The sequence below is a fragment of the Falco punctatus genome (genome assembly GCF_963210335.1).
Source record: "Falco punctatus genome assembly, chromosome: 7".
Taxonomy (NCBI): Eukaryota; Metazoa; Chordata; class Aves; order Falconiformes; family Falconidae; genus Falco; species Falco punctatus.
In genome coordinates, this window is record NC_137587.1 from 2,851,953 (window position 1) to 2,876,503 (window position 24,551).

Consider the following 24,551-nt stretch of genomic DNA (forward strand, 5'->3'; position numbering starts at 1 on the left):
GGACACGCAGGCACCTCCCTCCGCCCGCCCGCTCGCAGCGGATAAAAACAAACAGCGGCCGCGATGGCGGCGCCGAGCAGGCCGCGACTGTGAGGCGGCGGCAGCCCCAACCTCCGCCGCCGGCCCCGCGTCCCCACCGGCGCTGACCCCCGCCGGGCCCCGGGGCTGAGGAGGAAGCGGAGGAGGGCGGCTAGCCGGACCCCTAGCTCCCCCGCCGCTCGGAGTCGCCGGTAGCGGGGCCGCAGGCCCCCCGTGCCCGGGCGAGGCGCTGAGGAGACGCCGGGGCCGAGCGGGGGCGCGGGGCGGCGGGACCCTCGGGCAGCCGGGCCTCCGCGGGATGAGCCGCCGCGCCGCCAGCACTGCCGCCCCCGCCAAGGTACTGGGGGCCGGGGGGGTGGTCCCGGGGCCGGGGGGGGCGCGCAGGCGGTGGGAGCCCGGGAGCGGCGGGCGGCCCTTGGCGGGGGAGGGGATCGGGTGTTCATCCGCGGCTGCGTGTCTCCGCGTGGCTTGGCTTGGCCGCTGGCTGTGTGCGGGCCTGCCGCAGCCGTGCGGGCGTCTAGCGGCCGCCCGTGCCCCCCCCGCCGCTGGGGGATGCGGCCCGCTCAGGTGGTGTCCTTTAAAATTAAAGTGCTTCAGAGCCCCTTAGAAATGGTAGACCTTCATACCCCACCGTCTGTTGTATAGCTTTCCCGTAATGTGTCAGTTTGCTGTCTTAGGAAAGATCAGGGGTTTGCAAATATCACATCGTGCTTTCCGGCTGGAGCTGTGGCTCTTAGGGCATCGCCAGCGTCATTCCCACCTGTTCAGTGGGAGCTGAGACCTTCCATGGCTGTGAACAGGTGCAAAAGGGATGCTTTGGCCTAAGCCTACAAACCGCCTACCTAAAACTCTCAAGAGTGGTGTGACTAGGCGTGTTGTAAGGAGGAGAACGGTGGTAAATTACAGCCTCAGCTGAAAATTAGTTGACTGCGCAAATGAAGTTTAGAGCATTTCTGAATTATTGCAGGAGTGGCCTGACCTGGTGGATCCCTCCTTCTTGTGGCAAGAAATAACTCGTTCAGGTGAGCCAGGCTGTATTTAGATGTATAGAAGGATCATAGAGGATCACCTTATTTTTCTGAACATGTATTCACGCAAAAGTTGAGACCTGGTGATTATGTTGGTGGTTGTAGTACAGGGTACGTAGAAGCAGATTCTGGTTTAGTCTTAGTATACTTCAGTCTGACAAACAAAGTAAGAGGATGGACCTTTGAACTGACACCATTTTTAGACCATGGGGAAGTACAGGATGTTACTGCCGGTCAACTGGAATTACTTAATTTTGCTTTTAAGCCAGTGGAGCTGGCAGTGCTGGCTTCAGTAAGGTATTTCCTAAGCTGGGAAGTCACTGGTTATGAAGTAAATCTATTTCCTGATCAGCTGGAAAAATTACCTCTTTATCAGTCAAAATATAACCATATAGTGAACTACAGAGTTCTTGATTTCATGAGAATAGTTATGTGAAACAGCTTTTCTGCTGGAATCTACTCTAGTCTTCTCCTTGAAAAAAAAAATATTCATACACTTTGAAGAATGAGAGCGGCACACCTTAAAATTTAGAACTGTTCCCTCCCTCTCCCCAGTTTTCTGACTAACCTACTAAGAAGGCAAAATGGAGATTAATTTTAAGTAATTGTAGGATACTGGAGTTTGACTTGTAAGGCCCAGCCTTAAAACAGAGCACTGTCTTTATGGAGAACTTTTTATGCTTGCTTGTTAATGTGCTCAAAATACCTGCTTGCAGTGAAGCTCCTTGCTCGTTGAAGGGGATGTTATTTTAGGAAAGCTTTTCTTGGCAGTTGAGCCTATTTATCAAATGCACTCTATTAAGAGCTTCAAGAACTTCCATGTGCTTCTTGTTTACCTGCATGATTCAATGAGTATTTTCTGGAGCTTCACATCAGACATCCCCAGAGACTGGATTTGCATCCTGTATTAACAAAGAAGTTCTGGAAGAGTAGGGACAAGGAGCCAGGTCTGGGGTCACAGTCAGATAACCAGGAATGTACAGCTGGGATGAGAGCTGCCTACGGCTCTTTCCTTACAGCTGCAGCCCTTCTGGTTTTTAGTTTTACTTTGGGATAGGAAGCACGAATAATTATCTTGCATTGGTAAATACATGTTTGAAAGGAAAGCACAGTGACTTCAAGTTGTAGTTGCCGTGGCTCAGGGTGAAATCGCAGAGAGAAGTGATGGAAGCAGCCTGTATATACTTTCCCCAGCAGCAACAATAATGCCTGGTACGTGTGAGGTGCTTCTGCTCCTTTCCCATTTACGTACGTGAGTGTCAAACCGACACGCATGCTAAACTCCCGCGTATGAAACGCGTACTGTAATGCAAGGGTTTGCAGGTGTTACAGTGTGTGCGGGTTCGGGCTGAGCGTGGCATGCTGGTAGCTGTAGTTTCTCTGGGCTGTACCAAGGCATGAAGGGGAGGGCTCTTGGCAGTTCATTGCATCATGCAAACGGTGCCATCAGCCTGTGCTGATGTGTCCTCCTCCTTGGAGAAGGAGAGTATAAATACCGGTAGAGTATATAAGGCACAATATTTAGATGTTAAACTGTTGGATAAGCCTGCTGTTCTTCTCTGCCTCCTGAGCCTGTGAGAAAGAATAAGGCTTTAGTCGGAAGGAGTCACACGTGGCAGTTCTCCTTTGAACATCTGTCTCTGACCTTTCTGTTTGGAGGAAAGTGGAGACAGGCATGTAAAAAAGGCAAAAGTATGAAAATGGATGTTGCAGGAAGAGGGAGACAAAGCAAAAAGCTGTGTGGCCAAGGTGCTTGTGTTTACATGAACAGCTTACATGTAAGGCTAAAGCAGTGAGTTATCAGTTTACTTAAGCGATTATGTGGTTGAGGGGGAATCAGTCATCTGTGGGTTTCTAACCTAGACCAAAGGTTATTTCCTTCTAGTTGTTACTCGGTGTAAAATTAGACAGTGTCTTCCTTGAGCTAAGCATGTGCCCAGATACTGGCACTTAACAAGGAGCCGTGCTGGTGCTGCACACTACGGGACCTGAGAAGCTGAATGAGTTTGGTGGAACTAAGTTTAAAGAATTTCCTTCCTGTTCAGACCAGCTGGTGGCAGCTAACGTGAGGGTACTGAGGCATTTTTGTAAATAAAACGTTTGCTGTAATTCTGGGCCCATCTTGACTCTTAGCAAGAATGTCTTGACTCTTAGCAAGAATGATTCTAAAGGTGAACACTGTTCTAAGCCTTAGCAGATCTCAGGTAATCACCAGAGGCTCTCCTGCAAAAACGAGATGGTGGTCGTCAAATAACAGCCCTTAGACACGTCAGGGAGCTGAGTTCCAAGGTCCCAGTTTCCCCCTGAAATTACATACTTGCCTCATACTTTCTGCTCTGCTTTAGGATCTGGTGAGTCAACAGTTGCTGGCATTTAGAGCTTGAGAGGTAAGAGTATGAATCTCCAAATGTTTCATGAATGTTACAGATAGTTCGAGATCTTGCAGGGAGAATCCCGATTGTGCTGCAGCAGGGCAGAGTGATGAAACACTCGTGCTTTGAACTCTGAACCTAAGATGTGGCTCTGGTGGCTGTTTCTCTCCTCTTTAGAATTGTTTGGGTATATAATCATTAGAACTAATTCCTGTACTGCACAGAGAACCACGTTGATGATCTGCTTCGTTTCCTTTCCTAACAGACCGGTGAGCCTCCATTAGTTCGCAAATGCCTTGCAGTAGTCGATACCAGAATACTTTTCCAGCCCTATAAGGCAAATGTAGGTGCTTCATTTGACAGCTGTCCTATACCATCAGGTTATATATACTTCCTTGCATCTTTCTCCAGGGATTGCATAGAAATAGCCTTTCACTCCTTTTCACATTAAAAGCTAATTTGCTTTCTTGTACTATTTAAATGTCAGCATTCTCTTCGCTGAGAAAAAGTTTCTTTTTTTTAATGCAGTATTTTATCGCCCATATCAGTCAGGCTTTGTTGTAAATCTTGGGTCCCCTCAACCTTTACAGTGCTTTACTTGGTTTAAGTCAAAAGAATAACAACGGGTCATTCTTGCCTATTTTTTTTGTACTGGGAAGCATCTGTACTAAAAGTTTTTTTGTTTTTTTTTTTGAGTGGCACATCAGTTAAGTATCTAGTGCTTTAAGTGCTGACTTCCTTTTACAGCCCTCCCCCCCAGTAGAAAAAGATCTGTAATCTCTGTCTAGTGAAGGTAAAGGCAAGGAAAGAAAGTATAATGGTTTTCATGAGGAGGTTAAAACAGCCAAAGGATAATTTGATAGTGCATCTAATGTTGAATCACTTGTGTTGTTAGTTCTCAAATTAAATTACAATTTGTAATGAGAACAGTACAGCGCTAGGAGATGCAGTATGAATGTAGTCTAGGAACTTGCAACCGTATTAGATGTCCAGCTTGCTTTTTATCGAGTCATTTAGAAAGCAACACTCTCTACAAAATGCTCTATAAATTGCAGTGCTGTTATCTAGCAGCCCTTCTTGGATGATGCTTCTAAAGCATTACATAAAGTAGGCATAAACTGCTATTAAGTGAGATATTTTAAATAGAATTTCTGGATGTGCATGTAGTCATGAAAGATGATCTTTTTCTGTGTGAACAGGGCTATTAGCCCCTTCGTCCTGCTAAGCTTTAATTTGTATAAACAGCATACCTTGCTGCAAGTTCAGTCTTTGCTTAGAAGTGAGCACTGGGTAGAGTAACCTTGTGCGTGGCAGCTACTCGTGCTCACTGACCTTAGATGGCCAACATTTCTGTGATGAGCAGCGCGTTCCGTAAATACGTGATGTTTGACAAGCTGCTTCGGGCTGATTAGCTGTCTCAAAACAAAAACAGCGACAGGAATTAAGAGTGAATTAATACTTGGAAGGCTTATGAGCAAGAAGTACAATTAATGCTGCTAATTAAGGCATTCCTCCCCAAGGTCTCTGTATGATTATTCACTTAGACGTGAAGAAACCGAGAGACTGAAAACCTGTGATTTATCCTAGGCCATGTGACACGATGGTGGCAGAAATCTAATTAGTGCTTCACCCTGCCTCGTTTCGGGCACTGTGCAAGTTCATTGTATTGCTGGAAACAATCGTATTTTGGAAAACAAGGCAGTGTGAATGTGGGAACTAAGTATTTGTTGTCAGAGCTCTCGAGAGAAGTGAACAAAGGATTTGGGTCTAATCCCTTGGCAAAAATGTCTTTTCATTTGGTTGTAGGTAAATTTGTAGCTGTACAGGTTTACTGCAAGTACTGTTTGTTGGAAGTAAAGAAGCAGTGTAGCCCATTCTAACAATGCTTGGTTATATAGATTTCCATATCTGCTGAAATACCACTGGAGTACTGGTTTTAGAGTTTCAGACTCAAGAAAACTGTTCGGCTTGGTTTTGACCAGTGCTGATAACTGAAGATAGGTAATTTCTGAAGCAGAGGCCGCCATGTCTGATGGATAACTTGGTATAGATTCCAGTCACCGTGCTGTTGGGGTGTTTTGGATTTTTTTGGTTCTGTTCTTTTTAATTAAGCTAGCAAAATTGCAGAACTTATACCCAGTTTTATTTGTGAGCCCCTTTTGTTGTCTCTTTTCTAGTATCTCTTGCACTGACCAGATAAACTATTAATGCGCATTTATACCTCACACCCACACCCCAAAGTTCTTGGCATGTTAGGGTTTTGACAGGCAGAGGGCTTTGGTGCTTATCATTTCTCTTGTTGTAGCCTCTAATGGCAAAATCTTTTGAAATCTTGAAATCCAAACAGAAACCTGAAGGAAGACTTCATTGCCGCGCCTGTGCTATATTTCAGATTGCCATATGCAATGGACACTGATCTCAGTTCCCAGGACAGGAAGGACCTGGACAAGTTCATCAAATTTTTTGCTTTAAAGGTAACTTTTTCTTTTCCTTATGGGCAAACGCCTTTCCTGTTTAAGAAAAGCTGTTCTTGCTGTGGCTAGAGAACAAGGTTGGGGTTTGGGGTTTTTTTGTTGTTTTGTTTTTGCTAAAGACCAAAGCAAGAAAAGCTGCTGTCAAATTTAGGAGATTCCTGAGAATAACTAGAAACATCTTTTCCCCTTTTTTCTACCTTCAAATCCTCTTCCTTTCCCCAGAGTATCTGGCTGTAGAATCAGTTACAGAGACTTAATACCTTGTCAGCTTTGGGGTTCTTCGCACACATCTAACCATCCAGCTGTTAGGTAGTGCCTTCTGTTGGACTCCACTCTTTCTTTTCAGCCTATCTAAATTTCTGTATTACATCCAAAAGCAACAGTACCAGAATGTTCTTTTGAGTTATGTTTATAAGTAATTACAAAATTTGGTCTGACTTGGTACGTAGATGTAAGTAGATAGTCTGACAACGGCTGTGTTATAAAGGTACAGATTCACTTTCATTTAGGTGTCCAGGTTCAGGGTGTAGTTGTAAAATTTTGTTTCAGTATTACTGAAGACTATGCAACTTGTGATCACAAAATTGACTTTGTTTCTTCATGTTATTCCAGAGAAAGGTCGACTTAAAATGGTTTTCTGTCTGGAATAAATTTACCTGTTACAGTAAAAAATTTAATTGTTTAGACATGAAGATTAGCATAGCAAACTCTACTTCTCTACGTCCTGGTCAGCCCTTTCATTTTTTCTACTTGGAATTTGTCCAGCTCAGGTTCTGAACTGAAGGCTCTGCTAAGCTCAGAACATGAGTGTCTTTACCTTTCTGTTCCAGACGGTACAAGTAATTGTCCAGGCCCGACTTGGAGAGAAAATCTGTACCCGATCGTCATCCTCCCCAACAGGCTCTGACTGGGTAAAGTCATGTTTTTCAAAGCAACTCCATAACTGTTGGGGGTTTTGTGTGTGTGTTCCTGCGCACATGTTTTGAGAGCACAATGCAGTTGTTATAGTCATGCAGACTGTAATAACTATTCATAGAATAACTGCTGCATTCAATTATGTTCATTGGCAGTGTGGGGTTTTTTGTTGTTGTTCACATGCAAGATGTCAGTCTGGGCTTTTTGGGACTGATTAGAGAAGAGATAAATGATACCTCTCGGCAACTCCTGCCAGCTAAGGCACGTTTCCAAGATTTGCAGGGGGTGGGGCTATGAGTTCTTTTCTGTCAGAGGTTTGCAACTCTGCAGTTCAGGACTTTGTAGTAATGGGCTTTATTGAAACTGAAGAGACTCAGGATACTCTGTGGGTGAAGATAGGGACTCAAGTGGGGGAAAAGGAACATGATTTTTATGGCAGGAACAAGAAAAACGTTTGAATTAGCAGCCGAGGAAATGTCTGCAAATGTGAAAAGCCTGAGCCCATGTGGGAATTTTGTTTCATAAATATTTCAGTGGACACTGACCTAGTATGTTATATACGGGCCTATGAGTCTGTCTGCAGTATACCATTAGGCAGTTTTTAAAAGAAATAAAAACCCCTGAATCTTCTCTTTCATTCTGCAGTTCAATTTAGCAATCAAAGATATACCAGAAGTTACTCATGAAGCAAAGAAAGCCCTGGCAGGACAACTACCCGCTGTTGGACGGTCTATGTGCGTGGAGATTTCTCTCAAAACCTCAGAGGTGAGAACTGAGTCAAAATGATGCCGGTTTTTTTTGGTTTGTTTTGTTTTTTTTTTAACTTGAATCTTAACTCGCCTACCAGAGCTCCTGCCCTTTAGTTCAAGGCAACGTGAAAATATCTTCATTTATATATTGATGAATATATATTTATTCATCTATAAAAAATGAGAATATATGTGTTGTTTAACAGAAGCAATACACTGTAAATATGTGAGGCCAAACGCACAAATGATAGAGCAGCACAATTTAGCTTCTTAGACCATGAAGAGCTTAGCCATTCTGAGGAAGGTGTTCCCTCAGGTCATCTAACTGTGCAGTGAGACTTCCACTGCATCTTTTTCTGTTGTTGCATTACAAGGAAGTGGGGACCAGGAGAAACATCTTAATTGAGAGGTGTGTCTGTTGCTGGTCATTAATGAGATGTGGAAAGTTTTGTGTTCTGAAATGAACCTTTGTTTGTTGTTCTTTTTCTGATCCAGGGGGACTCCATGGAGCTGGAAATTTGGTGTCTAGAAATGAATGAAAAGTAAGCGCACCCTTCACACTTTCTTAGTGTGTGTTCGTTGTAGCTGGTGAAATGGGGAAATGTGCTCAATCCATGATGATGGACGAGCCCATACTGGCTGTGTGTCCTGGGACACTTCAGAGGGAAGTCATCTCTTGGTCCAGTGCAGCAGTCAAACTGGTCAATGTTGATGTTGAGAAAATAAACCAGTAATTCTATTCCTTCCCCGTTCTTCCATTGCAACTAGTATGCCTCTTCAGATACAAGACTTCACATACCCAGGAACAACAGATGTTTTTAATACAAGTTGTTTCTGTCTAGTAGAAGGCTGGATGGCATTTTTCAGCATATACTTTTACATCAGGTGACTAGATTGAAATAGGACTCTCAGCTGATTGGTCAATAACAGGTAGCCACCCTGTGGCTTTATTTTATCATTTTGGCAGTAAAACTGACATTAAACAATTGGCCCAGCCTCATTTTTATTGAACAAAAAATAAATAAATAAATAAAGGCAACAAACAAAACCAAACAACTTAGTTGGGAGCAAAAGACTTAATTTTTTCCTTTGTGTTCTGTAGGTGTGACAAAGAAATCAAAGTTTCATACACCGTATACAACAGGCTGTCTCTGCTGCTGAAGTCTTTGCTTGCTATAACCAGGGTAACTCCAGCCTACAGACTCTCAAGGAAACAAGGCCATGAATATGTAATATTGTACAGGTAAACAGAATATGAAATTCCCCATCTGAAATAGAAACAGCAGAGACTCTAGACTTGCACAGTGCAGTTGCAAACATGGTAAAAAGGGATGAGTGATAATATACTTAAACTATTTGGATTTAACTACTACTCACGAGTGGCAGAAGAGAATTTTGGGCTGTGTGTAACCTCATAGCCTCCGTCTGAGCCATTGAAAGAAGGACTTAAGCACAGGCTGTCAAGTATTGTTTTTTTCCAACTGTGTTGAGAAGAGCACAAAAATTCTACATGCAAGCACTGGTTAAATTGCTTATTCACATCCAGTTCTTCAGTGTCTGGCCTGTATTTGAGACATGCCTGTCCATGTTGCCCATAAATGTACTGCATGCTTTTGCAGCATAGTTTCAGACTCTCTCCTGCTATTCCATTTTAAAGATGCGTCCTCAGCTCCATTTCATGAAGTTCTTGCAGTTTACTCGTCCGCCTACTGAGTTCAACTCTGTTTAGCCTGTGAGATCTGACTGGCTTGTGGTTCGTGGTTATCACCTTCCAGCCTTTGTTTTTAGCTTTGAGAAAAGTCTTTGACATGTTTGCATAGCTAATGTAGATGATTCTAAATCTAAGTTTGCACAGCTGAGAACTTAAAAAAGAGACTTAAAAAGAAATCCCAGCCATTTATTTTTGCCTCCATTGCTGGTTTGGCATATACTTAAGAGCAGGTCTCTTTACAGCACAGTTAATCTTCTGTGTGGTGTGATGAGTGGCAGCTTTCAGACTCAGACCTGTCCATGATGTTTTATGTCACTTCACATTTTTGCTCTGAACCATAGACTTGCCTCAGAGGCTTAAAAAACTTAAAAGAGAAATTTCTGATTGGACTACTGTTTTCTCTTCCTTTTTCTTTTTACTTGACATGTCTTCCTCTGAAGTAGCTGGAAGTTTTTTTGACGTGGGCATTCTAGACGCTTTTTTCCTAAAAAGGAAAAGTGGTTCCAGCCTTTCAACTCTTAATGCTATACATATCTTTATTGCTTATTTAATTTTATGTCTCCAATGGACCTAATACCTTTTCTTTTTCCTTTTCCTGCAGGATATATTTTGGTGAAGTGCAACTGAGTGGCTTGGGAGAAGGTATGAATAGGCAACACACACATACTAGAGCAGAACTGTTTTCCACACTGGCTAGCTATTTATTTCTATTCCTAAGTACCGCAAGGAAAAATTAAGTTTGAGGTTTAGGTATGCTTTTCATCTGGATCTACCAGTGAAGGGTCGTGTCATAAGGTGACCAGTATAATGGTGGTACTTTAACAAAATAGGGTGATTGACAAAATTGGGTGATCGCTGTTGTGACTTGAGTGTTGCGGAACTGAAATGAGTATATGGAAGCATGCTGATAAGGGGCAGGACTGGTAAAGGAGATCATGATCTACTCGGGAACAAGCAGCACTTTTCAGAGTAATGTTTTAGACCAAGATAGGAAGCGACATCACAAGTTTTATATATGAAGCCCCCCAGCAGGCAACCTAATGCTGCCATTTTGTTACAGGTTCTCTGTGTCTTTAGAGTTCAGATTGCAGGGGATAATGGAAACACTATAGAAATAAGATAGAGTAGCCTCAGAATAGAAAAGTATGGAACATAAATAATTGGTGAAACAGATAATCATTCCTTAACCTTACAGGTTTCCAGACAGTCCGTGTTGGGACAGTGGGTACCCCAGTGGGCACCATCACTTTGTCTTGTGCCTACAGAATCAACCTCGCTTTCATGTCCACCAGGTGAGAAAACGCGATCATGCTAGAAACTGCTTTACAATAATGTACCGTTAAACCCCTCATATTATGAGCCCCTCGGTCTTTCCCTTCTGCTTATCCTTTCCTGCTGAGATTCTCCTTCATGGAGAATACTCTCTCTCATGCTTAAGTCTTGCAGCCAGAGGAGTATTTGGGTAGCCCTGAGCCAGACTCTAGAACTCCAGATTGTTGATGTATGCTTGGAATGGCAGGGCCAAATTGTAAAGATGCTGTGGTCCCACCAGCAGGCACAAGGGTTTTCTGTCAGGGCACCAGGAATTGGGTTGAGACTAGAGAGAAAAAGCCAATAACACCATTGCTTGTTGCCTTGCAGGCAGTTTGAGAGGACCCCTCCTATCATGGGGATTATCATTGATCACTTTGTGGACCGTCCCTATCCCAGCTCTTCACCCATGCACCCCTGCAATTACAGGTGAGGAAATACAGAGCTGAAGTCACGGGCCGTGGGGAAGGCATCAGTTATGCCCAAATACAGAGCCTTTTCCACTGTGTGCTGACTGCATGGGAAGGGAGCCTGGAGGATTAGTGTCAGTCATAGTGACGTGGCTGAGCCTAGGAGGAAGGGTGACATTTTTCTCCTCACATCTAGAAGACTGAGTGCAGCAAGCCCCAGTATTTTCCCCAATTCCTTACAGAAGCATTTGGACACAAAGGATGTTTAACCTTAGCTGCCTTTGGGAATTTAAAAGTGTAACAGTTAATCCTGCTGTAGTGTGTGTACAGAAGCATGCATCTCCAGATAGTTCCACTGGGGAAAGATCAGAGTTTAATTTCTCTTTGTAGGTGAGACATTTGTCTTCTCTAAAATGCACGTGAGTGAGGGCACTCAGACCGGGACTGGTGGCAGTGTTTGACAGTTGTTCTGTAAACACCAAAGCCAGTAGCATTAGCTGGTGTAACAAAACCTTTAGTTAAAAAAAAAAAAAAAAAAAAAAAAAAGTGTTTCTATGTGGGGGTAGCAGAGGAGCACCTGGGGAAGGTTCAAGTTTTCACACCTTGTTTTCCTCGGTTCTGCCAAGTAGATGAGAGCTGGCATTATAATTCTCCTTTCACCTCCACCCAAATACTCTCAACCTCCCTGCAGTGTTTGTCCCAGTGTGTTTTACCATTTGTTTAAGGAATACTTCAGTTAGAAAGCTTTTCTTTTCTTGCTGCTTTAGAGCTGGTGAGGACAATGGTGCAGTATACCCCTCAGTAGAAGATTCCCAAGAAGTGTGTACCACGTCTTTTTCCACCTCTCCTCCATCTCAGGTAGGAGAAACCAGGCTCTTTTTACTCCTAGATAGAAGAGTCACTGTTAGGGTAGTGTGCATACTCCTACATCAACTACTGTGCAAACAGGCAGCCTCCTGCTGCTAATTAAAATTTAATGTGGGGGTTATCTATATTGTTATACTCCGAGTAAAACCTAGTGAGATGCTAATTTCAACAAAATGCTAGGGGACTAGAAATACTGAATTACTGGGAGAGACTGAAAGAACCTGCTTCTGTAGCTGGGCTGAGATGTGCTTGAAGAGGATAGCAGTGTGCTTATACATTCACATACCGATACTGCAGGAAGAGGAATTCAAGAGATTAATGCCAGGCAGTGTAAGTAGAGGTAACAGACACATTGAGAAAGAAACACTGAAATATCAGGAAGGAGCTTATAACACGGTCATATTCTCTGCATTGCAGAATGGGAAAGCAGGAAAATGACAAAAGCAGTATTTGCTGCTAAAGCTAGTTGGGGCAGCAGAAATAAGTATTAGCAAACAAACAGAGTCGCAGTATTGAACTAAAGACTTAATACTCTGTACTTCCACCTACCCGTGCAAATTTAAGTTTCAATTTTAAAATAAATAGATAACTGTTTCCTTCTGAATCTAAAAAAGTAGAAACTCCAATTCCTTCTCCTTTTGCTGCCCTTAGATATCTGACTCTACAGTTCTGTATTTTGAAGACTTGGCCAGATCTGCAGTTGTCCTATAGCTTTAAATATTCAGGAATGTCCTGCCTTGTTGTCCAGCCAAGCAGATGGCTCTACTGATCCTTAAAGACAATCTAAAGATTCTAAAACTCTTTTGCTGTTGGTATGAAACATAGACTAAAGCATAACTGGAATGCTGTTCCAAACGGCAGGAATTCTCTATGGGTCTTTTCACTGCTCCAGAGGAATTAGTATGACTGCTTTGGCCGAATGTATTCTACTGTATGAATAAGCTAGAAATGAGCTTTTCCTAGGAAGCATTTTTCTGCCAAGTGGATTTTGGGTGCCAGGGTATCAGGCAATGTTGAATTAATCAGCCAGCACTCACAGTTGGTCTGGTGGAGTAAGGCTTTTCTTGTTCTGCGATACACAGCTCAGGAGATGAGTTTGTGGCTGGACCGTGCTCTGCCTCTTCACAAAATGGGTTAAATGCAAAAGGTTTCATAAGGCAATTTCCACTGGCTTGCTCGTGCCAGTGTTACTTAACGGTAATAGTGTATGTAAATACATTGAAGTTGACATTTCCCCAGGGGACACGAAACTTTGCTGTCACTGAGGGGAAAAGCTTTATGAAACCAGATGAACCTTAAGGATTCACGTTAAGTATGAGCCCACATTCTTGCTTTTCCTGTGGCTCGTAGTTGCCATATGCTGTGCACTTATTTAGAAAGCAACTGCCAGTCCTTGTTACCACAGTTAAAATTCTAAGGCTGTCTTGGCAGAATAGTCTCTAAAGTAAATTAGAAGGGGGGAAAAAAAAAGGTTAATTTTTCTCCAGCTTTCTATATATAACTTAGTATGTAGGAAGATACTGGGAACTGTGGGGTTCTGTAGGCAAATTTTCCAAATCTATTCCTGCTTTCCCAGTAGAAACAAGGCCTAACCTGCATGATACAAGGGAGTACGTGTTACCTTCTCCCTGTGAGCTTGCATAGTATGTCTCTGTGTGTTGTGGAGTAGCCCAAAACGCAGGAGAAAGTCTGGCCGTGGGTAATCCCCAGAAGCGAAGCTTTCCTACAACTGAAAACCGTCGGTAGGAAAATGACGGGGAGAAGGTATGGGACTGAACCAGGTCTGGATTGCCCTTGTTGCATTAATACCCTCTGTGAGACAGTGTTTACTTCTGGAGCGTCACTCCTGTTGACACGGCTCTCTTCACATCAACATGTTTGAATTGCACCTTAGTCTGGGTCCCCTTTGTTGTAGGATCTGCACAGATCTGCCAAGATACAATCCCTCAGAATGCTGGAAGATTAGGAGGATGGGTGGATGGAGAATATTGAAAGATATGTAATTTGTACATACTGGAAAAAAAAAGTTACTCTTGGCTTTCTCTGGCATCTGCTCAGCCCTCTCATTGCTAATTAGCTGGTGCTGATTCTAATTAGCTGTGGAACAGAGTCTCTGGCAGTTACTTTCTGTCAGTGTTCACTGGAGTCTAAAATACTACCTTGTGTTGAGCGGTTCACTGAGATTGGAAAAGTCAGGTTTTTACAAAATGAACCTGCTTCTGGCAATACTGAGACTTCTGCTCTATGTGTAGGTGTGGCTGCTGCAGCCAAAACCTCTTCACTAGCATTCAGTTCATCCAACTCTTCATAGTTCTTCTCTGAAGTCCTTCTCTCTCTCTCTTTCTCTCTCACTCTCTCTCTTTCTCTTTTCCCTGTTTCCTCTGTGTGTCTGTGTCTGTGCACAGTCTGTTTTTACTGTCACAAAGGCACATTTTCAGACCCCTCCTCCTGTGGTGACGGACACCTTGAAGGTCCCAGTGATGGGACTGGCCTTTTCACATCAAGTGAGTTGTCAATAGAATACGTTATATGTGGCCAGATATAGTCCTGGCGTGACAGAACAAATACAGGAAAGTACAAATCTGACAATGTGGAACATGTGTTGTGCATGGGAAAGGCTGGTGAACCCAAAACGGGCCAGGCACGTTGTTAAGGCTGGCTGCTTAAGTGCCTTTGTAGATGAAGGCCTCCCAGAGGCAGGACACGCACCCCTGGATAACCGACGGCTGTTGCAAGGAGCGTTAGTGGAAGGCACGAGTAGGAAGGCACAGCGCTGAGCGTTTCAACAGCCTGTGTTGTCCCTAGAACCTGCAGTGTCATTAGCGCTCCATTCAGCCTAACTAGCCTCACACGAATAAAGGTGCTGTTCATCATTCAGACCCCTGTAAATGGTGTCAGCGTTGGTGCTGCTCGGAGCATCACACACAGAGCTCTGAAAGAAGTGTTCCTCTTGAGGTCAAGCAAGCTAAAACAGGAATGTTGTATTTAATCTGACCAGCTAGATTTCTGCCTGGGGTGTATAAGGAACTTCTCCTGGGTTTCACTGCTTCCAGCACTTCATTCCTAAAGCAATCTCACCGGGGTTAGCTTCCCAATTCTCTTTACCCAGCATGTTTATGGGACTCTGTATACAGTCCTTGGCCAGAGCTGTTTGAACAGGCCTCTGAGATCAGCTATTTAATGTGGAATGGGTTCGAACAGTTGATAACACAGTTGCTTGGGGGGGAAAAATATTAAATATTGGCTCTTCAGTAACTGGTGATGGCATTTGTGCTTTTTCCAGTATGTGAAACAGGCCTGTAGAGCAGAGCTTCCCTGCGAGTGGATGTCAGTCACACCTTGCACAGCCTTCTCCTGTGCACGTAGCAAACCAGTCCTGTTTGCTCATCAAGGCCCAGACTTAGTCCCCTGCAACAAGAACCTTTTAGAGTAATAACCTTCATTGTTGATTCCGATGGAAACCTAGTGTCCTTCTGCCAGCCTGAAACACTGTGCTGTGCCTCTGACTTTTCCTGTTCCTCCTTCAGTGACTGATGACTACTCAGGCTGTGGGGCATTCCCCTTTCTCTCTCCTCTCCCTTTGCCCTTCTTGTTTTTTCTCTTCTTTCTTAGCTTTCCAGCTCTCGTCTTTCCTATCAGCCTGCTGCCCTGGGAGTTGGATCAGCTGACATGGGGTATCCCGTACTCTTTGCTGGTGGCTTGAATGCTGCACACCCTCACCAGGTACTTGTAGAGGGTAGAACAAGCGTGGCCGGTATTGCAACAGTGTGTGTCACTCTGCATCTGAGCGAGGCCTTGAAACCAGTACATGCATGGGTATCCCATCCGTCAGGAATGAAAAGAATGTGAGGTAAATACAGGGAAAGCACAGCTTGCACAGGAGCTGGGAATTGGTTTCTCAGCATCGCTGACTTTACTGGGATAGGGGTTGTATGGAAAAACTGTGGCAGGAGAGCAGGCACCAGACCTGTTGGCCTGCACCAGCATGTCACCGGTCCAGGCTGGGGCTGTCTTGCAGAGCTGCTGCCCCCGTAGCTGGCCACGCACAGCGCCGGCCGTAGCCTAGGCGTAGGACAGATACACTGACAGCCCTCGTCGGCCTGTTCGCAGCCATTCATCAGACAAATAAGGGGAGCTGACACAAGTCTTTTTCTGCCTGTGATGCTGCTGCTACGCCAGTTTTGCTGACACAGTGATGGCAGAATAGACTAGAGTGTTTCAGTGGGAAGGGACCTACAACAATCATCTAGTCCAACTGCCTGACCAAAAGTTAAAGCACGTTGTTAAGGGCATTATACAAATGCCTCTGAAACACTGACAGGCTTGGGGCATTGACCGCCCCTCTGGGAAGCCTGTTGCAGTGTCTGACACGCTCTTGGTAAAGAAACATTTCCTAATGCCCAGCCTAAACCTCCCCCGGCACAGCTTTGATCCATGCCCATGTGCCCTGTCACTGGGTACCAGGGAGGAGAGGTTGGCACCTCCCTCTGCGCTTCCTCTGTTCAGGAAGCTGTAGGAAGAAATAAGGTTGTAGCAAGAGGATATGATTTTATTTTACTTTTTTTTTTAATCCCTTCCTCTCCTTGCAGTAGAGGACCTGTGGCCAGAGAGCTCTGCAGGATAAGTCAGGCCTGAAATAGAGAGTGGTAGAAGAGGAAGGGAGTAAGGAGGGTTGTGTTGTGATCACCTCCTACTTGACACCTCTGTCAGCCTTGTGGAGGCTAGAGCCCAGACATATGCCCAGACCCCCACAACTTAGGCCCAGTTTGACAGAAGGCGTTGCACGGCGGTGTTGGCCTGCTTTTGAGTTCTAACTTGACTGTTCTCTCCATCCCAGCTCATTGGTCCAGGCAAAGAGGGGGGAGTTCCCCCAACTCCTAGCCAGCCAGCACATGGCACTCAAGCTGACCAAGAGAGGATGTGCACCCCACTGGATGGAGTCCACTACTCAGCAGCTACTCCTTCTAGTAGGTAGGTTGGTTTTAGATGATCCAGCACTTGTGCTAGCCCATGTATAATGCTGTTAAGAGAAAACCTTTTGTTTTCCCATTTTTATCTATTGCTTGTAGCTTAACTACTGTCTTTCCGTCCTCCAAAACAACTAGCAGCTTTCTCCAATTGGCTTTTTCAGCCTTTCTCCAAGCAATGATCTTGCCCATCTACTTACACCTGCTCACCCCAGTAACATCCTTGCAACTTCTGTTATGTCAACTTTCTTGTCAATTTTATCTTTCTTAATATTTCTACTGTTTTTCCTGATTGTAAAACACCACGGTGAACTAAACTCACAAGTGAGTCTTAAATTCTCCAGACACATAACCTGAATTGTTAGCAAAACCAGTTCTAGTTACCACAAATCTGTTCACTGCTTCACTAAGAAATTTTAGGCACAAAGTTACTTAAAATGAAACAACGCAATCTCAAACTGTCCTGAATCTTAAATCTCCCTCTCAGCTAGTGAATTTTTTTGTTGTTGTTCACCATATTTATTTCTTGTGAAGTCTCTTTTGGGGTCACACAGTTCTGAGTCAAATACCTTAAGCAGAGATTTTGCTATGAGGAAACCAAAAATCATAGCAGCACCAGCACTTTCCTGGATGTGCTCTTTTAGTCCTCTTGCCAGAAAATTCAACTGCGTTTGTTTGTTTGATTTAAAGTTCTGAATAGCTGTGGGAGGAAAAAAAGCCAGGTCATAGAAATAACTAGTAGCCATACAGTGAATGAATCATAGTGGCAGCAGCTGTTGCAATGTATTAGGCTGCTGGCTTTGTAACAGAGCGACAGATACAATTCTGGTTCTTGCCCTTACCTCCTGACAGATCTGTGACTACTGGCTTACTGAAAAAGTCAGTGATGAACAGGAATTGCTGTGAACACGCGTATTCTGAAGTTAAAAGTCCCATCTCCAAAAAGAAAAGCCTATTTCTGTTGGTGGCAGCTTTTTGTTCAACTAAATAGCCTTCATCCAACTTTAAACAAAAACCTGATTCCACAAGCGTCCCACTTCCCTTTCGTGCTCATGACTGAGGAGGAATGTGTAGTACACGGACAGAGATTTCTGTTGTCCTTCTTCCAGTACCGGGAGTAAGCCCAGAAAAACCAAGGAGTCCTGTAAAGCTTGCGATTTGTCTATATTGTTTGTGCCGTGAGTCACTAATTAGTCGATTTTCCTCCCCCAGCGAGGACACAGAAACAGTATCGAACAGCAGCGAAGGGAAGTGTGGCTCCCCACATGACCTTTTGGAGACCATCTTTATCCGGAAGGTGGGAGCTTTTGTCAACAAACCCATTAACCAGGTAACTAGCAACAGATCTTCTGAGAGGGCACCATCTCCCGTCTGTGCCTACGCAGAGGAGCAAAGAGCACCCCAGTGCCAGGGCAACCCCAGAGACTGGGAGTGTGTATTCCTGCCTGCTGCATTTCCCTGTGAGGTCTTGTCATAGGCTTGTTTTCCTAAAATCCTTTTTGGGATGTGGCAGCCATTGAATTTGCCCCATTTTGCCAACACCCTATTTGGGTACGGAAGACTTGAGGCTCCACGTGAATCTCCCAGTGATCTGCCGCTACCACAGGTTCATAAACTGGTAGCAAGCTCCATTTTCGAAGGGACGTGCAGTAGAGCAGCCCATCACCAGTAAGCCAGCATTTAAGCTGAGCTAGGGCAGCTTGGTCTGGCCAGTTCCTAGGGCTGCTCTTATAGGCCTTTCGGATGGGTGAAAGAGAATTGTTTGAATCTGCAGCAGTTCATTAATCCTTGCCTATATTACACAAGATGTATATAAGCAATCCTGCCTCGGGGTATGTATCGGCGTTAGGCCAGCTGAGTACAATCTCTCTATTCCGTGCCTTTAAATGAGGTTGTCAGCCTCCTGCGTAACTGCTGACGTGATCTTGGGCAATTTTTAGCAGGCCTGACAAAGACTTTCAGTATCCTTTTCTGTGCTGGGTAAGCGGAGCATCTTAGTGAAATTCTGTTTGCTGAATCTCCTCAGGTGACCATGGCCAACTTAGACATTCCTTTTGCCATGTTTGCTCCCAAGAATGTTGAGCTGGAAGATAACGACCCCATGGTAAGCCTCGTCCAGAGGTATAATACGTGCCTTCTCAGCATCCCTTTTACATCCATGCTATTCCCTACCTTGAATACACTTTGTTTTTTGAGCAAAGGACTAGTTACTCAGATTTGTTTGGTTTCGAGAAGTTTCCCATGCTGAGTCTTGGGCTCTCTAGACATACAGATAACAGTATGTGTCTGCTGCCCCTGCCGTAGTATCTTCATCATCCAACCTCCTAAATGCCGCCCCCCCCCCCCCCCCCAGTCAAAATGCACAGACAGATGTGATCACAAGAGCGGTACTCACCACCTCTGATTTCTTGGCCAGGTCAATCCTCCTGAATCCCCAGAAACTGAATCTCCTCTACAAGGCAGCTTACACTCGGAGGGTTCCAGTGGCAGCAGCACAGGGAACACCCACGATGACTTTGTAATGATTGACTTTGTAAGTGCCCTCATCAGTGTTCTCACATCACACCTGCATCTTAAATGGGCTTCAGGTGCCGGTACAATGGCAAATGGTGTAAGAGCAGTTTTCAACGGGGGTGGAAAAAACCCATGATGCACTGTCCCAACCTAGAGCTTGATAGCCCCAAAACTGCAAAGACACTGATATGCAGAACCAACAGCTAGAAATTAAACACTCTTTCAGTTCCCTACCAACACCTGGGCTTGGTGTCCTCCCTCTAGTGCCTGAAGGAGCCAGATTCCAAGGAAATGCTCCCTTCTAGGTGCTCAGGCAAGAGCAGATCTTGGCTGTTATTTAATCTGCATTATTGCAGTAACAGTTGTGACGCCATGATGTTTACTGAGTGCAGGTAATGACTTTACCTGAGATTGTGGCAAAAGGGGAGGCAGTGTCTCAGAATGGGAATTGACAGCAGTATCTTTGATTCTAGAAACCAGCATTTTCGAAAGATGACATTCTTCCAATGGACCTGGGGACATTTTACCGTGAGTTTCAGAACCCCCCTCAACTCAGCAGCCTTTCCATTGACATTGGAGCACAGTCCATGGCAGAGGATTTGGTATGGAACCCTGAAATTTGTTTGTGGGAATCATATATACTTACAATGCTCTCCCTGTTTCTAGTTTGAAAAAAGTAGTATATTTATAGAATCATAGCATAGTTTGGGTTGGAGGGGACCTTTAAAGCCCATCTAGTCCAACCCCCCTGCGATAACAGGGACATCTTCAACTGGATGAGGTTGCTCAGAGCCCCGTCCAACCTGATCTTGAATGTTTCCGTGCATGGGGCATCTACCACCTCTCTGGGCAACCTCTGCCAGTATCTCACCACCTTCATCGTTTAAAAAAAAAAATAAATTATATCTACCCTCTTTTAGTTCACATTGCCCCTTGTCCTATCGCCGCATGCTGCAGACGAATGCCAGTTTGTTTGTGGTGCGCCAAAGCCCCTGAAACTGGTGTGTTTATCTTCAAGCTGAAAGCTGCTGCTGCCGCATGCATGTTGCGGCTGTTAGTGAAAGCCCCAAAACTAACCCTGCCTCTGGCGTGTCAAACAGTGGCAAACTAGGCCTGATCTCGCAGCCTGAGCAGAGGTAACGTCCTGGTGTGGCTGGCCAAAGTCCCGTCTGGGTGCGTGCTGCATTGGGCTCGCGGGCATTGTAACACAGCGTGGGGAGAAATGAAAGGTGAAGGCCAAGAGCTGCGAGTGACTTGATGAAGGCAGTGGCACGGGCGGGTGGTTGTGCTGCAGCTGGTGGTGGGAACTGCCCGAGGCGAGGCCCCCGCAGAACAAACACGCCCTGGGCAGAGTGCCCTTCTCACGGCCACTTGCTGGACGCTGCCGGAGGACTCCTGGGTTTCTGCCGGTGGGAAGGGGAGCCCAGGGCGGTGGAGAGGGGTTGCGTGACTCCCAGACAAAATTTTTACCTTAGAGTGTGCATTAAAAGCTTCCTTTTATCTGCTGTGAATGAGCCCTGATCCGCACCCTTCTTCACCCTTCTAGGACTCGTTGCCAGAGAAGCTGGCAGTCCATGAGAAAAATGTCAAAGAGTTTGATGCCTTTGTAGAAACCTTGCAGTGAAGCTGCTCCCCAGGTTTGCTGCAGTAGTTCTTCCACCTCAAGGCGTCCTGGAGAATGACGTCAACAACTCTCCCTATTGCCTCTGCCCTGCCTTTTGTCTCACCTTGACTAGCTCCTTCCACCAAGATTGCTCTCTTCAACAGCAGGTAGAGCTTGTCTGCTGACCTTCCTTGACTACACCACCGCATAGTTCTGGACCGCTTTTCCTGCTCACAGCCAGTTCTGCATTTTAAGACTTCGGTAGGGACACGGGAAGTCAGACTCCGATGTATGAAACTTATTTTCTCCTCAGTCTCTGTTCTGTGTGGAGGGGCTTTGTGAAGAGTTGCCATATTCTTCCTCCAGAGGCCCTGTGGTGTAGTTTCCCTAGGTATAGCTTCTTGCTAACAGACGTTTTCCTACAGTCTCCAACCCTGTTAGAGCATAGAAAGCTTTGGCTCATTGCCAGGGTCTGTGAGTTCAGCAGATTCAACAGTTTTTAAGTCCAGGAGATCCATTCTGCAGAACGGGGCATTCCATCCTGACTTCAGCGTGAGTGCCTGGAGCCCGGGGAGAGGCGTCAGCTTTGGGACCTGCGTCACACAGCTCCCTTGGTTCTCCTGCTTCCGAGGAGCCGGGTCTCTGCACGGGCGTTTGGGGAGGCCACTGTTACCTGGCTGATCAGCAGGAATGACACCGCAGGAGCGCTTCCCGCACTGCCTGCCCGAGCGTGCCGACACTCGGCCGTGCCGCGCTGACCGGTGCTGACTGTTGGCACGCCTGCACGCAGCAGCTGTGACGATGCTGAATTCATAGCCTCTGCCTCTGAAATGTACCTGTAAATACTAGGAATCCCGTTTCTTTAGGGTTATGTAACTAGGAGTCTTAGTCTAAGATTCTTTCCTCTAACCCTTGCGAACCCTCCTGCTTTATCGTTAATAGATGATCTTAAGAATCAAGAAATATTTATTGCTTTTAAAGAAACCTATATTTAAAAGATGTTCCGTTTTCATGTAGTAGTGCGGGTCATTCTGCCCTGGATCACGGCAGACAGCAGGTGTGCCATGGAACCCTGGCCAGTGAGACTGGTCTCTCTTTGCAGGAGAATATCCAAGATATTTATTTTCTAAGACAGACTGGATTATTCTAATACAGTACTCTGGTTTAGGGGCCGAGTGTCCGTTACACCCAGTCAGGGCCCTCTGACAGAATGAAATGCACACAGCAGTGGAGGGGAGTGGCAGGGACTTGGTAAAAAGCTGTATTCTGATAGGCACGGGTGAATGCGCGGTGTTCTTCAGCCGTTCAGAAGGCAGCTTCTTTTAAAGAAGCACATTTTTGGGGAGCTTATGGTACTTTTTAATCAGCTGGCTTTTGATTAGCTGACACTTTATTTTTGTAATGATCTGGCTGTCAACAGCGTGACTGGCTGGCAGTGCTCTGTGGTTGATGTGGCTGTTGCGTGTCTTTTGCCTGATGTAAGGATGGGAGGAGAAACAGTGACACTAAGCAGAAGCTTATCTAAGGCAGGTGGTCTTGTGGTTCTCTCTCCTCCTCCTCCCATGTGTAACTGGAGTGAGCAACTGCAAGACCCCTTACTGTCCTAAAAGACCTTTTCTTTCTTTCTTCCTCCAGAAGTGGGGTTGTGTTGCCTCGGCACTGAGGAACCATCTCCATTTCCTTAGAGTGGCTGAGTGAGCAGCCTTCTAGTCAATGCGATGTGGCAGCTTCTTCAACTTCGCTGCATTCTTAATTGAACGAGGCTGCTAGCAGCCACCGGGGACCCCACCTCCTCTAGAAGGCTAGTTCTGTGCCACTGCTAGAGCAAGGAACCCACTGCAGAACAGAGCTCCTTGTAAGGGCAGAGCAACACAATGCTTGGAACTTAACCACATATTTTGTCAAGCGATGTGTTTGGTGGGAGGCCACGTGAGCTCTGAAACTCTGGGCGAGAGCCTTCTTGGAGGAGAACTACCCCCCAGACCCCCTTCAGCTTACTCAACCAATTCACCTTGTCAGCAGCCTCACACGGAAATTGCGCAGGCCTTGCAAAATCAAGTGCACGAACATGGAAGAAAGCTTCCAAGGTAAGCAACTCACAAGAGGGTTTCAGTTACGTGGGCTTTAACAAACACTCGAGCCACCTTGTTTTACAGGTGGAAGGAGTTGCAGAAGGGTGCAGGAACACAAGGAATGGATGGACCAGCTGGCTCCCGCCAGCCCTGCTCAGGAAGTTGGGCTCTGCTCCCTGGTAGGCAGTAGCTCACGGGTGGCTGGTTGCTGTCACCTTCTCCTCATGTCCAAGCTCTGCGCGGGGCAGCGATACCATCTGGGCTGCAAAGCACGCGGCTGGTGCTGCTGCTGTCCCCTTCTCACGCTGGCGGGTGGCGCATGGCGGGAGCACCCCGTCCTGCTGGTCCTGTCCGGGAGGGCCCAGAGCCAAATCCGGGTGCTCGTTTGTTGGTGCAGTTCCTAACATGGTTACAGCTCCCCCATCTCATAAGGCATGACATCAGCGTGGCACGCTTTTTTTCTACTTCAAAAGGCTGGAAATCTGCCTGTATAAGCCGCTAGCGCTGAGCTGGGCGGCCAGAGCAATCGAGAGATTTTTCTAGGGCTGCGTTATGTGCCTCTTGCCTGGACATTCCTCAGTTTCAATACACAGGCACTAGATCTGGGCTCAGGGTTCCCTGACCGCTGCACAAATGCTCTGCTTCAGGAAAGCTGTAGCTGCTGCTGTGCCTGCCATCGATGGCGTTAGGAAGGCTGTTTATTGTAGCAGCTGTCTGCTCACTCCTGTAGTACGGACACCATGTGTGTAGCTGCTGCTTGACACACACCTTGGGTGAAGGGGAAGGCTCTTCCATTGTATTGTTCCAGAAACAGTCTCCACTGTAGTTCAAGTATTCAAAAACTTTCCAATAAAACTTTTACGTAAGCAACGCTCTGCTTTCTTGTGTACTGACAGGTGTGGGATGGTCCCAGCCCCTCCCTCTTTCTCCTCGGGGAAATGGGATGGTCAGAGAGCTGCCCGCCAGCCCGCACAGGATGGAGCAGGTTGCTGCCTCCAGAGAATAAAACACTTCCAGTTGGAGTAGTCAGTAGGATCCTGGCGAGACCGCCCTACTGGAAGGCAGCTCGGGAGGAGGCTGGTGCCAAAGGCAGGCGTGGGCAATGTTCCCACAGGGTTTGGCCCTGGTGAGCTGGGAAACAGAATTAGCTGGATATTTTACCGCAGCTGAATATTAACTCTTCTCTAAAAGCAAGGGGTGGGAACAGGGAACACAAACACCAGCAGAATTTTCATCATACTTGGTTGGTACCACGTGCTTAAAAGGGGCGTGAGAATGTTTTGATCTGATAGAAGAGTTAGAAGTAACTACTCTGCTGTGGAAAGGAGGAGTGGGGGTGTCCCAGCAGCAGGAAGGGCTGGTGGAGGAGCAGCGCTGCAGCACAGAGCCCATGCCTGTCTGATAACCCAACAGCTGCATTCGAGCATGGCTTGAAGTTAAGCCTGTATAAACACCTACGCAGGTGCTAACCCCTTTCCTCTGAAGGAAAAACAAGACGGTAAAAATCTGATGGGTAAAT

The 24,551-nt window shown here is 45.8% G+C and overlaps 1 protein-coding gene across 10 annotated transcripts; it reads left to right on the plus strand.

Annotated features, from left to right (window-relative positions):
- The first annotated feature begins 29 nt into the window (after positions 1 to 29).
- ATG13 (autophagy related 13) lies at positions 30 to 23,903 on the plus strand. 10 transcript variants are annotated; one of them, XM_080395744.1, is made up of 19 exons: positions 32 to 376; positions 1,007 to 1,061; positions 5,787 to 5,913; positions 6,744 to 6,824; positions 7,474 to 7,593; positions 8,073 to 8,119; positions 8,680 to 8,820; positions 9,890 to 9,930; positions 10,484 to 10,580; positions 10,930 to 11,028; positions 11,777 to 11,867; positions 14,282 to 14,380; positions 15,489 to 15,599; positions 16,714 to 16,847; positions 18,056 to 18,173; positions 18,870 to 18,947; positions 19,260 to 19,376; positions 19,831 to 19,959; positions 20,904 to 23,903. In XM_080395744.1, the coding sequence occupies exons 3-19, from the start codon at positions 5,845 to 5,847 to the stop codon at positions 20,979 to 20,981; spliced, it is 1,650 nt and encodes a 549-aa protein (XP_080251870.1). In that variant the 5' UTR covers positions 32 to 376; positions 1,007 to 1,061; positions 5,787 to 5,844; the 3' UTR covers positions 20,982 to 23,903. The 10 variants fall into 10 exon arrangements, with proteins under 10 accessions (XP_080251874.1, XP_080251870.1, XP_080251872.1 ...); XM_080395746.1 differs by having other exon boundaries at positions 5,832 to 5,913; XM_080395748.1 differs by lacking the exon at positions 1,007 to 1,061 and having other exon boundaries at positions 30 to 376; positions 18,056 to 18,140.
- The last annotated feature ends 648 nt before the right edge of the window (positions 23,904 to 24,551 follow it).

Excerpts from the sequence above, each read along its gene's own strand:
- ATG13 (XM_080395744.1), top strand. The coding sequence starts at position 5,845 with ATGGACACTGATCTCAGTTCCCAGGACAGGAAGGACCTGGACAAGTTC. Across the intron at positions 7,594-8,072 it reads TTTCTCTCAAAACCTCAGAG|GGGGACTCCATGGAGCTGGA; the intron begins GTGAGAACTGAG and ends TTTCTGATCCAG. Across the intron at positions 18,948-19,259 it reads TGGAAGATAACGACCCCATG|GTCAATCCTCCTGAATCCCC; the intron begins GTAAGCCTCGTC and ends TTTCTTGGCCAG.